At 44.2% G+C, this 15390-nt stretch overlaps 1 protein-coding gene across 8 annotated transcripts in view; it reads left to right on the top strand.

Moving 5' to 3' along the window:
* TRPM3 (transient receptor potential cation channel subfamily M member 3) overlaps nucleotides 1-15390 on the top strand; it is a 418053-nt gene that overhangs the window by 28079 nt on the left and 374584 nt on the right. For 7 of the 8 annotated variants that reach the window (XM_083701865.1, XM_083701870.1, XM_083701877.1 and 4 more), the window contains exon 1: nucleotides 11381-11651. The exons of the other annotated variant lie outside the window; for it this stretch is intronic. In XM_083701865.1, coding sequence (XP_083557991.1) covers nucleotides 11469-11651 — 183 coding nt within the window. In that variant the 5' untranslated portion in view covers nucleotides 11381-11468. Of the gene's footprint in view, nucleotides 1-11380; nucleotides 11652-15390 lie in introns of those variants that run through there. 8 annotated transcript variants of the gene reach the window in all.

The following is a 15390-nucleotide window of genomic DNA, read 5'->3' as shown; positions in this document are numbered from 1 at the left end:
AATGATTTGAGTTCCATACAAATCATGTATATTTAAAATACAGAAATGGCACAGGAACCTGTACCATAAGAGGTAAGAATCAGCAATAGTGAATCTCATTAGGAAGAATTTCATTATTTCTGCTGATTTCAATTAACTACCCTGGAAGGTTCATGCACACAGGAAAACAAAAGCCTTTCTATGGACTCACATCAAGGCGAGTCTGATCCCTAGATTAAAACCAATGCACCACATAACTTTTAACATCATGATGTATTTGGACATAACATTTGACCTGCCAAACAGAATAATCTTAACTATATTTTTTTAGTAAAGTCAAAACACATTTTTGTAATCCACTAAGCCTTGCTTTGATTAGGCTGCTATTTTATTTAGCCACCTACAGTGCCAGTCTAGCTCCAGAAAAGCAATTATTTTGCAGTAACAAGGGATTTCGGTGACACACAAACACCCCTCCTGACAGATGTTTTTAACAAGCCTTTTAACACATTCATGTTACACTGTATAATTTTTTAATGTGTGCATGAGTAGGAAGTGTTTTGTTGTATCAAAGTTGCAAAAATAAATAAATAATAATGTTGAGGCAAAAAGTGTGTAGGTGGTGCAAAAAAAAAACCCCACACCACCTCTTGCTGAACAAAGTCAATGCAGTTTCACCTTTTTTAAATGCTATACTTACCCATTATATTTTGTTTTAATTTAATTTAGCTTTTTAAATATACTGGAGCTTATGGTTTTCCCAGTAGTGATGTATGGAAGTGAGAGCTGGACCATAAAGAAGGCTGATCGCCGAAGAATAGATGCTTTTGAATTATGGTGCTGGAGGAGACTCTTGAGAGTCCCATGGACTGCAAGAAGATCAAACCTAGCCATTCTGAAGGAAATCAGCCCTGAGTGCTCACTGGAAGGACAGATCTTGAAGCTGAGGCTCCAATACTTTGGCCACCTCATGAGAAGAGAAGACTCCCTGGAAAAGACCCTGATGTTGGGAAAGATGGGAGGGCACAAGGAGAAGGGGACGACAGAGGCCGAGATGGTGGGACCTTCCAACATGAGTTTGACCAAACTGTGGGAGGCAGTGGAAGACAGGAGTGCCTGGTGTGCTCTGGTCCAGGGGGTCACGAAGAGTCGGACACAACTAAATGACTAAACAACAAAAATGAAATATTGGTTATGTATGTTGTGATGGATGAAATAATATGCATTTCTCACATGCTGCTAATATCAGTTACTTTGTACTAAGAATGTCCAAAAGTTATTTTTGCAATCTTGTTAGTGAAATGGAGGGAACTACTTACACTCCTGCTTAAAATGAAGGAGTTAGACATTTAAATGTTGGTAGAAATATAAATATTAGACATTTACCCACTAAAACTATATTCCTAATACACATTTTCCTGAGGATGTAAGCTCTGCTGAAGTGAAAGCAATGACACACAACTTCTGACTAGACATGTACTGAATTACTCTTGTACATCTAGGATGTATCTGTCATGTGACAAAGGTATTTGAGATCAGAAGCAGTAAAGGAAGCAGCAAAGGAGTCTAGAAATGTTGTGAAATGCTGAAAATCTGCAAAATCATTTAGCATGCAGAATCACTGTGACGCCTCTTGAGGATGACTCATTCTCTGTATAAGTATTTTATCTGCCTGCAGGCAGACTCAATGTCCCTGACTCAATGTGTCTGCAGTATCTGTGTGTGTGAGTGGTGGAGCCTGTGCTCTATGGAAACTCTGTGTATGCTCTAAAGCTAGTTTAGTCTTCTGTCCATTATGCTGTTATTTGCAAGCAAGTTTATTTTAACTCAGTAAAGCTTTTATTCTTTTACTGAAGAAGACTCTGCGTTATTAATTTACGCTGCACGTCAGTATCAAAACAATACTTAGTATATACTTAGTATATTTTCCGTTCTTATTGTTGTAACATACAATGCTCTTCCCAGATTTATTTTTTTATATTTAAAATTTGATACATAATATTCAGCAAAGTTTTATTATCATGGGGACCATATATTCCCTCTCAGCATCTATGCTCTTATCTATAAGAGCCTTTCTGTAACAGCAGCAACCTTCTCCCTCCCTCCCTCCCTCCCTCTCTCTCACACACAAACATATACCCCCCCAAGGCACCTGTTTGAAGTGTTTTACATAGACAAGGGACTAGATTGACCTCTACGGATTTTGAACATGTAGTCAATAGGAAACAGTGCTAAAGGTGAGGAGCTAAAGTTGTTGGACTTTGTGCATGTGTATTTGCGCTTTCTTGGTTCATAGCCAAATATGCAGCTTCTCTTTTAAAATTGGTTGGCTTGTAGGCTGTCAGCAGAAAACCCGTCAGGGTGTCTCTGTGGTGAAACTGGTAAGTCTAATTCCTGTCTTTGCTCTGTGCTGGGGCACCTGCCTCTTTCCTTCTTTCCTTCATCCTCCAAGCTCCCAGCCTGTAGTGCTTCCCAGCTCTTCCCCTTCTCTTGGCACTTTCCCACCACCAGGAGCCAGGATCCCAATCCTCTTCCTCTGCGCTTTCCCTGGGGGGATCTTGGTCAGGTGGTTTCCACCACCTCTTCATCTAGCCAGTCCCTGACGGTTGTCATTGGATGGATGTCATTTCCCACCCCTTTCCTGGTTCAGAAGGAGTTCAGGGTCTCTCAGGCAGCCTGAGGATCACAAACTCCTTGGAAGCGAAAATATTATGAAAATGATTTACAGGTGGTACATGACCCCAGTCAAGCTTGCGAAGATTTACCATCTGCCCAATAACAAATGTTGGAAATGTAATGAGACCGAAGGCACCTTCTTCCACCTTTGGTGGACCTGCCCAAAGATTAAAGCCTTTTGGGAAATGATCTATAACGAAATTAAGAAAGTACTTAAGTGCACCTTTCATAAGAAACCGGAGGCTTTCCTCTTGGGCATGGTCGGCCAATTGGTGCCAAGGAGGGATAAGATCTTTTTTATGTACGCCACAACGGCAGCAAGGATTCTTCTAGCAAAATATTGGAAGACACAAGAGCTACCCACGCTGGAAGAGTGGCAGGCTAAAGTGATTGACTACATGGGACTGGCAGAATTGACTGGCAGAATTCGCGACCAAGAGAAAGAGACTGTGGCGGAAGATTGGAAGAAATTTAAAGTATATCTTTAAAATGGCTATAAACTGGAGGAGTGTTAAAGTGTCAAGGGAAAGGAAGATGTATAATTACAGCTATGCTTATCTTTTTCTTTTTTGATTTAAAGCGAATTTGAAATGAGAACAAGTTAAATTTTAATTGACTAAAAGGATTGCTGGAAAATTTGTAAAATTAGGATGCAAAAAGGGAAGGTATGGGGAAGTCTGAGAAAAGAGGCTTATGAAAATGAGGTTAAGAAAGTAAAATCTATGTATTTGTTGTGTTTTTTATGTGTTTGTTGTGTCTTGTCTGGTGTTGCTTTGTTGTAAAAAATTGAAAAACCAATAAAAATTATTATAAAAAAAACAAACTCCTTGGAAGCTCCACAGAAGCAGCTGACTTCCTAATAATAAGAACAATTTGGATTGTCTTAAATTAACGGCGCCCTCTCTGAAACAATGCGAAAGAAACTGCAAGGTAAAATTCCAGCTGTTTGAGTTATGCGTGAGAAAGAATGTTAATTGTAGATTTTTCTTGCCATGGTGTATGCAATGTATGGAATAATAACTTGGAAAAACATCAACAAAAAATGGCTCCATGATGGGAACATAGATAAAGGATTGCTTTGTCTGGTCAAGAGCTGAGAATGGTTTCAAAATAAAAGTTGACTTCAGGCTTGTGAGTTGACTCTATGAGAGAGCTAAGGGAATCTGGGAAATTATTTATATTATAAATTATATTATAAATTATAAATATTTATATTTATATTGAAATAGGGATTGCCAGGAGTGACTGCCCCCAGAAACGCAAAGCATTGGGGCATTAAGCATAACAACAACAACACACTGTACAAATAAGGATGGCAAGGAAGAGAGGAGGCAGGGAAGGGCTATGTTTTAATTTATAGTGTCTCTAAGAAAGTTTTACCTATCCCCCCCCCCCCATTGAAGTTCAACAGTGTGGAAAATGAAAAGAATGGATGTTTTAAAGAAGAGGATTAATCAACAGATGTACGTAGACCAGCAGCTAGCATTGTATGCATGTAGAATGAAAGAAGAAAGAGTCCTTTTTGTGTACCAAAGATTCCCTGCCCGAGCTGCTTCAGGTCGTGGCAGATGTTCTCCTGGAGACACCTAGTTTGGTTGTCCTAGGGGATTTCAACATCCATGCCGACACGACCTTACAAGGGAACGCTCGGGACTTCGTGAAAAGCATGGCCTCCATGGGGCTGTCCCTGAATATGTTTGGCCCAACTCATAGTTACGGACATGCCTTAGACCTGGTGTTCACCTCTATGGATGTGGGTGATCTGACACTAAGTAAAAATGAAACAAAAAAAGTGCCATGGTGCAACTGGACTTATCTGTGACCCTTCCCCTCTGCAGGGAGGTGGGACTGATTCGGATGGTCCGCCCCCGCCACAATGGATCCAATTGGCTTCCAGAAGTGGTAGGAGATGCTTTATCCCATGTTGATGGCCTTTCAGCTGCATCCCTGGTGGCCCGCTGGAATGTGGAGTTAACCAGGGCTATTGACTGTTTGGCTCCGAAGCGCCCTCTCTGATTGCATGGAGCCCAGACAGCCCCATGGTTTTCTCTGGAGCTGAGGGCAAGGAAACAATTGCTGAGAGGGCTAGAGCGCCAGTGGCGGAAAACTCATTCTGAATCGGACCGGACACAGGTTAGAGCTCAGTGTTGAGCCTACCAAGTGGCGATAGTGACGGCAAAGAGGAACTTATTCACCGCCTCTATTGTATCTGCAGAAAATAGCAGGAGACTCTTTCAGGTGGTTCACAATCTAACGGAACAACCTTTGCCATCAGGGCCCGGTAAGTTTTTGCCCCACGTTTTTTGCAGATAAAGTCACTCAGATTCGGAAAGAGGTAGACTCCACCATGGGTGCAGGGCCAGGGCGGAAGAGTACTAGAGCCCTGTCTAGTCAAGTTGCATGGGATCAATTCCAATCTGTTGCCTCCAATGATGTGGACAGGCTGTTTGGACGAGTGAAGCCGACCACCTGTCTCCTTGATTCTTGCCCATCCAGGCTCATAAAAGCAAGCTGTGAAGGGCTGGGGAATGGGCTCTGCAGGGTGGTGAAAGCTTCCCTCTGTGGGGAGCCTTCCCAGACCTGTTAAAAGAGGCAGTTATTAAACCGCTTCTTAAAAAAACCATATTTGGACCCGGCCAATATAGCTCTACCTCTCTTTTAAATCAGAACCAGTGAAGGCGGTGAAGGTCCTGTGTGAGTGTCTGGAGGCAGCTTGGAGGATGGATGGCAGCTAATGGATTGAGGTTGAATCCCAACAATACAGAAGTACAGTTTTTGGGGGACAGGTTGGTGGGCGGGTGTGGTGGACTCCCTGGTCCTGAATGGGGCAACTATGCCCCTGAAAGAGCAGGTGCGCAGTCTGGGAGTCATTTTGGACTCCATGGAGGCGCAGGTCAATTCTGTGTCTGGGGCAGCTGTCTACTAGCTCCACCTGGTACGCAGGCTGAGACCCTACCTGCTCACCGAATGTCTCGCCAGAGTGATACATGCTCTAGTTATCTCTCGCTTGGACTACTGCAATGCACTCTACCTTTGAAGGTGACCCGGAAACTACAACTAATCCAGAATGAGGCAGCTAGATTGGTGACTGGGAGCAGCCAACAAAACTGGTCTTGAAAGGCCTACATTGGCTCCCACTTGGTTTCCAAGCACAATTCAAAGTTTGCTGACCTTTAAAGACCTAAACGGTATCGGCCCAGTATCCCTGAAGGAGCGTCTCCACTCCCATCATTCTGCCTGGACACCGAGGTCTAGCGCCGAGGGCCTTCTGGCAGTTCCCTCTCTGCAGGAAGTGAAGTTACAGGGGACCAGGCAGAGGTCCTTCTCGGTGGTGGTGGCGCCCACCCTGTGGAATGCCCTCCCATCAGATGTCAAAGAAATAAACAACTACCTGACTTTTAGAAGACATCTGAAGGCAGCTCTGTTTAGGGAAATTTTTTAATGACTGATATTTTAATGTATTTCTGATCTTTTGCTACTTAGGGACGTGGGTGGTGCTGTGGGTTAAACCACAGAGCCTAGGACTTGCTGATCAGAAGGTTGGTGGTTCGAATCCCCACGATGGGGAGGTTGCTCAGTCCCAGCTATTGCCAACCTAGCAGTTTGAAAGCACGTCAAAGTGCAAGTAGATAAATAGGTACCACTCCAGCGGGAAGATAAACGGTGTTTCCGTGCACTGCTCTGGTTTCGCCAGAAGCGGCTTAGTCATGCTGGCCACATGACCCGGAAAAACTGTCTGTGGACAAATGTCGGCTCCCTGGGCCAGTAAAGCGAGATGAGTGCCGCAACCCAAGAGTCGTTTGCGACTGGACTTAACTGTCAGGGGTCCTTTACCTTTAATCTTTTGCTGGAAGCTGCCTAGAGTGGCTGGGGAAACCCAGCCGGATGGGCGGGATAGAAATAATAAATTATTATTATAAACAAAACAACAACAAAATAAGTAGCTAAGTAACATAATACTTACTATCGTTTTTGTTTATGCATATAGTGGTACCTCGGATTAAGTACTTAATTCGTTCCAGAGGTCTGTTCTTAACCTGAAACTGTTCTTAACCTGAAGCACCACTTTAGCTAATGGGGCCTCCTGCTGCCGCCACGCCGCTGGAGCCTGATTTCTGTTCTCATCCTGAAGCAAAGTTCTTAACCTGAAGCACTATTTCTGGGTTAGCGGTGTCTGTAACCTGAAGCGTATGTAACCTGAGGTACCACTGTACATGTTAAATGCTGCAATGTTTATTGTGTCCAATTGTTTATTGTGAATATTGAAGTGTATGGCTGTAAACTAATTGTAAAAACAATAAATATTTTTTTTAAAAAACACACACCACCCCAAACCCCAAAAGGTGGTTTGATGCCATTGTGGTAACATGTTATTGACAGAAGGGTGGCTCTGCCCACCTGTCAAACTTTTCCTATGGGTGGGGGTGGGGACAATGATCTGTCGCATTGGTCAAATCCAGTTCCCTACTTCTGATTTAATTGATGCAATTTGCTGTCACAAAATGTCATTTAGGTAAATTTAATAGCAGATTAGACAAATCATTTTAGGTGATATTCTGCTGGGAGCAGCCCAGAGTGGCTGAGGAGGCCTGGCCAGACGGGCAGGGTATAAGTAATAAATTGTTGTTGTTGTTGTTAATGTTGTTATAGCATTCCTTTTGAGCTTATTAATTTGCAGATTAAGATAAATACTAAAGGAACATACTGAACTTGACACATTTTTCTTTACTATTCTCTTACACAAGTGGCATATCCTTTGAGAATTTTGTAATGACAACTCTGATTTTGTGAACTAGGAGTGTCTTGTTTTTAGAACTCTGGTGTCAGCTAACATTTATAATATACATAATTTGCATCACTGATTGTTTCAAACTGGGAGATATTATTTGCATCTCTTCATGCCTTATGTTCTTTTGCTTCTACTAGTTCAGATTAAATATATTAAAAATAACTTGTTGAATACCCTGGTTCTGAATTTGAGAAGGAATAAAATACTGTTGAAATACTATAATTTTTGGTGTCTTATCTGATCTTATTTAGGATGCGTGTTTACCACTGAATAATTCACCCCACATTTAGCAGGTCAAATTATGCCATCTTTTTTCAGTTCTCTGAAAAGGCAGCCTGGGACCAGCTATTTCAGTTTAAGCAAGCAATTCTTCACCACCCTCTGGTCCCCTTTTCTAGAAATATTAAAGATCACTTTCAGACATCACACAGAGCTCACTTGATCTATGGTCACTGCGAAAGGTACTGATAACATACCCCATTAAAACCAATTGTTCAGCAAGCAGAAAAAGCGAAAGTAATGAACTATGATCATTACTTTCTTAAATAGGGATGTTACTGTTTTAATTGTTTTGTCCTTATTGGGTGGGATGCACTGGGTTAGTTAATTACTCACTGTAATTTCAGTGAGAGCTATCTTGTCCCACTGATTTCTATAGAATCCTAGTTCAACTAGCTGAATATGGATCCAACCGACCAACTGATTGTATGTAAGTCACTTTGGTAGCCTTGTCTGCTGATGAGCAGGATAAAAATGCTTCAGCTGTTTAATTAATAGGATCGATGCAAGAGCCATGCCCTAGTGATTCATGAGTTTAGCAAACATCCAGGATATTTCACTAGTGCTGCTACACAAGACAATGCCACTATAAGTGCTTTGAACAAGGAAGTCTGGGATAGCTCCCTCGGCAAAGCATGAAATAGGGAGCCAGAAGTGAAAAGGCCCTTTCCTTTGTCATCACCCTCCAAGCTCCTGCCTTAAAACCCTTGAGAGCTGCTGTCAGTCTTGTAGATGACACTGAGCTTGATGGATGGGTGATCTAATTCACTTTAAGGAAGCTCCCCAAATTTCCTAAATTATTTATGGGGCCATCCACAGATGGGGTGAATGATGAATCTTTTTGCTTTTAAATGCACACACATTGGGTGGGGGGAGAGGACATGGCTAGTTGAAGGGGAGAGAGGTTCAGGCAAGTGTTGCAAGCAGTGCCAGAGAGCCCAGTTGAGCCTCGGTCTGTCCATCCCCACAGGGGTCAAAGAGCAACCCGGATTCCCCCCACCCCTTCATGGCTCCATTGTCCTCTCACTTCAGCAAGTCAAGTTCCCTGAAGCCTTAGCAATGCAATGCTCTCGCCTGCTGCCTCCGTCTCTCACTTCCCTTCTTGCTTCCTCCTCCTCCTTGGGCAGGGAGCTGGCGGGAGGAATGATCCATAGGAGAGCCTTGGTTGGCCAGGTGGGGGGGGGGCAAAACTGGAAGGAGACAAGAGGGAGGATTCACACACCTCTTCCATCCATGCACACAATCACCAGCAGTATGATTTTCATGTCTGCTTGGGCCTGCACCCAGGTATGCCCTTGCATTAAAAAAGTGCTTTCTTGTTAGGTTTTGTCCTGAATCCATTGTCAATCTTATTGGGTGGTTACAAGTACTAATCCTGCCCATTTGGCTCAGCTTCCCCAGCCATTCTGAGTAGCCACTCAGAATGTGCTTCCAGCACATATAAAAACATAATAAAACATCAAAAAGTTTAAAAATTCCAATACAGGGCTGCCATTGGATGTCTTCTAAAAGTTGTGTAGTTCTTCATCTCCTTGACATCTGATGGGAGGGTGTTCCACAGGGAGCGTGCCATTGATGAGAAGGCTCTTTGGCTGGTTCCCTGTAACTTCACTTCTTGGAGTGAGGGAAACACCAAAAGACCCTTGGAGAAGGACCTCAATGTCTGGGCTGAATGATGGGGGGGGGGGGAGAGACACTCCTTCAGTTATATTGGGCCAAGGCCATTTAAGGCTTTAAAGCACCAACACTTTGAATTGTGCTCGGAAACGTACTAGGAGCCAATGTAGGTCTTTCAAGACCAGTGTTATATGGTCTTGGCAGCCACTCCTAGTCACCAGTCTAGCTGCCACATTCTGAATTAGTTGTAGTTTCCAGGTCACCTTCAAATGTAGCCCCATGTAGAGCACGATGCAGTAGTCCAAGCAGGAGATAACTAGAGCATGCACCACTCTGGTAAGACAGTCTGCGGGCAGGTAGGGTCTCAGCCTGCGTACCAGATGGAGCTAGTAGACAGCTGCCCTGTCCCCCCAAAACAGTACTTCTGTATTGTTGGGATTCAACCACAATCCATTAGCTGCCATCCATCTGCCAACCACCTCCAGACACTCACACAGGACATTCACAGACTTCACTGGTTCTGATTTAAACAAGAAGTAGAACTGGGTATCATCTGCATACTGGAGAATACTCAGGCATGCATGATTATGGACTATGATTTAGGAATAAATCCTAGTGGGTCTTAATTCCAAGTAATTGTGCACAGCAATCACCATGTTTTCTGCTGCAATTAACTTGATAGGAAACGCCAAGAGAAACCACCACACACGAAGTTGGTGAATATTTTCTTACAAAGAGATTGTATATTCAACTAATGAGCATTCTGAAAACAAAATGCATTTGTGGAAAGTATTTTCATGCACTGCTGTGGAATTTAAAATGCTCTGAATCAAGGGGCCTTCATTCTGTATTATGACCGGATCCTATGTTTGGATACTATTTTACTACTTATCATGTTCTCAGTTATTTATGAAATACGCTGTTTGTAGGACATTGGTTGCAAGCTGTGCAACTGACTTACAGGGCAATCCTGGGCGTGTACACTCAGAAATCTCATTAAATTCAATGGGATTTACCTGCTAGTGAACATGCTGCACATTGTTCAGGCTGCAGACACACGTAACTTTCCCCAAACCCTGGGAATTGTAGTCTACCCACTCATAAAGCTACAGTTCACAGCACTCTTAAAAACCAGTTTGCAGGATTCTTTGGGGAAAGTGGTGAGCTGTACATGTGCTGCGAGGGAGTAAACCCCATTAAATTCAGTGGGCCTGATTCTGGGTAGATTGGTAGAACAGTGGCGGGTGACTGGATTTGACCTGTGGGCACAATCCAGACCTGGCCCATTCTGTGCAGGCCATTTTGTCAGGAAGGAAAGAGGATTCCCCACTCTGTGGGTAAAGCCAGGATTTTTGTTGGGGGGGAGAGACCTTTTGTTGGGGGGGGGGGGTATAGAAGCTCAGTTAGCGACCTTCTGTCTTTTTATTGATTGGGGGCAGAAGAGGTGAAATCTGCCTGGTCATCGGCATCATCTTCGTCATCTGTTTATTTGAATGTGATTTTCTCACAACTCTGTGCTCAGTTCAAAACGAAAAATGAAAATAATGTCAAGTAATGCATAAGATAAATCCTCCCAATGTTATATGAAATGACCTAATTTAACAGCTTAAAGTTTAGCAGGCGAGAGATCAATTCCCCAAAGAGAAATAAAATGGTGAGATCTGAAACTGGGGAGGGGGGAGGGGGGAGGGGGAGGTGACTTTCTTCCACCGGGAAGTCGCTCCTCCTCGTTCTTTATTTTCTCCCCCCGCCTCATCCCAGAAGGAAGCCTCGGAGGGCGGCTCGCCTCGGTCCGGGGGGAAGTTGGTCGCGCGTGGCGGCTGCTGCTGCTGCTGCTGTTTCCAGCGCGCTACTTCCATCTGGCGCCAGGAACCAGGCGTCGCTGCTCCGACCCGCTCCGGGCCGAGAGAGCGAGCGAGCGAGACCCGCCCCCGCCCGCCCGCCCGCCGGCCGCTTCTTCCTCCTCCTTCCCGCCGCGGGGGGGGGGGGGCTCGCTTGCCTTCCGCGCCCGAAGAAAGACCCGGCCGAGGGGGGCGCGCGGCGACGACGAGATGGCAAGAGCCGCTCGGAAGCAGGTGGTCGCCCCGAAGCCGCGAGCCGCCCCTTAGCGCCGCCGCTTCGGCCTGGGATGGGGCAGAAGTGGCGGAGTCCGAGCGAGGCGGAGAAAGGCGCCTCCTCCGACCAGGAGGACCTGGGTCGGCGCCGAAGCCGCAGCGCCAGCCGGGGCGGCAGGTTTGCCGAGTCCTGGAAGAGGCTAAGTTCCCGCCAAGGCTCCGCCAAGCGCTCCGGGCTGCCCTCGCAGCCGCCGCCGGTAAGTGCCGCCCGGAGCCCCGCCAAGCTGGAAGCGCTGGCCAGAGACGCCGGGGGACCAGGCGGCCGGATCCAAGCGTCGAGCGGGCGCCGCGCCGCCCGGCTGCGGCTTGGCGCGCCCTTGGGATGGGCGGGGAGCGAGGCTGCCCCGTCCCGCCCCGCCGGCCTCGCAAGCGGGATCCTTGAGTGCATTGGCGCCGCAACACGGTCCTCCCAGGGCCAACTTCCCGCTGTCTCTCGTTTCCTTGGCTCCAGCGAGGGGTGTTCGTGTGGGTTGCAGGTATCGGCAGGGCCGAAAAGTCATGTGCAATTTCAGCCCTTGCAGGATGGGAAGTCCCACTCTCTGAGAGAGAGAGAGAGAGAGAAAGAAAGTGCCCCAAACTCAGCAGAGAGAAGTGAAATTCACTTGTTGCTTCTTGCCTGGAAAAAACATTGGCTTAGCTGGTTAACCACTCTATGAAAATGAGCCCCCTCCTTTTATTTCTGTGTTCATGTGAAGAGAACATGGCTGTGGTTGTTGAACTGGTGGCAACATTTGCACGGATAGTGGAGCTTTGACTATGCAACTTGTTTTAACACATTCTGAGAGATCTGTAGTGTGTTCTCTTAATCTTGCTAAGGGATGCATATTCATTTTGTCTGTCACTGCTTGTCACGTGAAAACATTTGGAAAGAGAGAGGCATTGATGCTGGGCTTCTAAGGTATGGTACTTGTTTCTGGGGGGAAACTGACTTACTGGAAAAATGGCAGAACATTGAGTTCCCTGGTATGCTAAGGGAGTATATTGGTTACAGTGGTTTTTCTTTGAAGATGAAGTTGAGTTGAGGTCATTCTGAAAAGGTCTGCAGTTTAGGAGAAGAGCTGTGGCTCATGGGAAGGGTGTCTGCCTTGCATGCAGAAGGTGCCAGGTTCAGTTCCTGGCATCTGTCTCAAACCGCAGAGCGCTGCTGCCAGTCAGTGTGGGCAGAGTGAGGGGTATGGAAGTGGATTAGCAGCTTTGCAAAGTTCGCTTAGTCTTCTTACCTTTTTAACATATATTAAAACCCCTTACTCTTTTTTCCTTAAAGGATTCAATGATTTATGATGGTTGTGCTTCTGATTATTATTATTTAAACACAATTGATGGTTGAGCTGGAAAGAAAACACCCAACAGGTTGCAGTAGGACAGTACTGAGAGAATATAAAGGCAAAGGGGGGAACCTGATGTAGAGCGGGTGCCATGACAACCAAAATCTGGAGAAGCAACTTGATTCTGACACAAACAGATGATGCAGAATAATAATAGTTATACGTATTTTTGTTAAATCTGTATTATCCTTAATCTCATGTGTCATACAAATAAGTACATGAAATTGAATATTTGACTTTATAGCTGAATTTCACAGGAAATTCAATAGCAACCTGTGACATATAGCGGTAATAGCTATAAATTACAATATAAAAAGCTGTGATATCCATTTGAAATGGATGTTGGAAAATGGCAGCAGGTTGTCATGATAAAGGGGGTGATAGGTGTGTATGAAGGCACATTTGTACCCTTTGCAGCATCTGAGTGGGTAAGGTGAGGGCAAATAACAAAAAAATCTATAGAGAAAAGTTGAGACACAAAGATTCAAGTGTCATAAACATACTTAAAGAGAACTAGCGTGCTACTTCTTTTCTTATGACACAGTTGGTGTTTTCAGATAGAAAGAACAGTTTCTGGGGAAGAATGTGTGTTTGCAAGTGTTACCAAAACGGCTGGAAAAAAATAGACAGAAAATATCATCAAATGCCAGGTAGCATCAAAATAGTTAAGGTGCTTATAGCTGTATCATGAAGAATAATACATTTCCAGTAAATGAAAAAGTTCTGCATGCTGAATAGGGTTTGTGTCCATCATCTTTATTCAGTTATGTCCCTTGTTACATTCCATAGAAATGTAGTCCTGGCCACTCTGAAACATGTCCCCAAACCAGAGTATTTTAATTTTGCTTGATTCTTCTGATTTTAAAATAATTTTTGAAACTTCAGTTTAAATTATAATTTAACAAAGCTAAATTATACCTAACCGAAGGGATTTGAATGTGCTAATGCTACCAAATGTGGAATGAAGACCCTAATCCAGATTAGAACTGTTTCATTGGAGATACAGATATAGATAATACACACAAGTCTTTGTGATCACAGACAGACTACTGAAAAGCAATGAGGCATCAGAACTGCCAGGGCCTGTAATATAACATGGTACAGATTCCTTCACAGGGTAGGTTTCCCTCTGGTTTGGATACAATTTGTAGTCTCGGTATCCCAGGACCAAACTGGATGAGACACTTCCTGTCTTTCTTTTTTACTTATTTTTTTAAGCAGCTCAGGGCACAATATATGTAATTGTGAACAGAATGATGGGGCAGAGTTTGTTAATCTCCCTTCTTTGCCATGTTATATGATAGGGGAAATAGCAGCTTGCTGAGAGGGATTTAGATTGGAGAAAATGGCCTGCGGGGAGTTGAACTTCCATTAGCACTGTGTTCCACATCCTCCTCCTCCCAGTACAGTACCTGCCTTCGAAGCAAGTTTAAAGAGATAGAAAATCCTATCAGCAATCCCATTCTTATCTGGTTTGGCCCTCAGCTGTTCCTAATCCTTCTTTGTTTCTGCATCACTTGCTCTTTCTTTTTCTGATTGTGATGGTTATAGTGCCACTATCCATTGTGGCTTGCTAAGCGCCCTTGCTCAAGCAATAGTAAGCATTCAAGCATGTCCAGAATGTTTGTGTCTAGCTGGTATATAGGTCTCCCCTCTCTGCCAAAACTCCTTATGTAGTTCAGGAAATTCTTTTGCAATCACTGCCAGTTCACCAGTAGCAGTAAAATTGTTTTATCTCCCATGCTTACTTAGTATAGAATGTTTAAGACTGAAATGCTAGGTACCTTACAGTGGAGTAAGTAAATCCTATTGAATACTTGTTTTTAATTATGATTAAATCTGTTTAGGCTTGTGATGTACAGACCTGGAAAATTATATATCACACTGAAATCAATGGGTCTTATTTCAAGCCAAACACATGTAGGAGTGAAGTTTTAGCTTTTCTTGATCTAGATGAAGAGCACAATTAGTATGAAGTTGTGCTTTTAAATCTCATTGATTGATACTTGGATGCTGGCTACTACAAGTGCTAATTGCTGCCTCACTGCATGAAAGCAATGCCTTTCTCCTTGTGCTAGAGAACTTCGGGTTCAAGTATTTAAGGCTCCTGTTGCATTTCCATTTGCCAAGGGAGAGTAGGTGGGTGGGTAGATTGGAAAGGGTCTTTTCTGGAGCTGTGTACCCATTCTGAAACTCCATTTTTAAAGAAGGCTGTTGTCGGCCGCATATTTGCCTTCTTTACGCAGACTGTAAACTCTTGTTTTACATGGCATTTGGTGGATTTTAAGTTTTGCTTTTACTTTAATAAGGCTTTGTTCTCTTTTTCTTGGTGTGCTTATCTGTATGAGTATATTGTATATCAATAGGGACATGGGTGGTGCTGTGGTCTAATCCACTGAGCCTCTTGTGCTTGCCGATTGGAAGGTTGGTGGTTTGAATCCATGTGATGGGGTGATCTCCCCTTTCTCTGTCCCAGCTCCTGCCAACCTAGCAGTTCGAAAGCACACCAGTGCAAGTAGATAAATAGATACCACTGCGTCAGGAAGGTAAATGGTGTTTGTGTGCACTCTGGCTTCTGTCACGATGTTCCGTTGTGCCAGAAGTGGTTTAG

Source organism: Podarcis gaigeae (assembly GCF_964106915.1).
Source record: "Podarcis gaigeae genome assembly, chromosome: 11".
NCBI classification, from domain to species: Eukaryota; Metazoa; Chordata; class Lepidosauria; order Squamata; family Lacertidae; genus Podarcis; species Podarcis gaigeae.
This window is presented reverse-complemented; position numbering and strand designations above follow the sequence as displayed.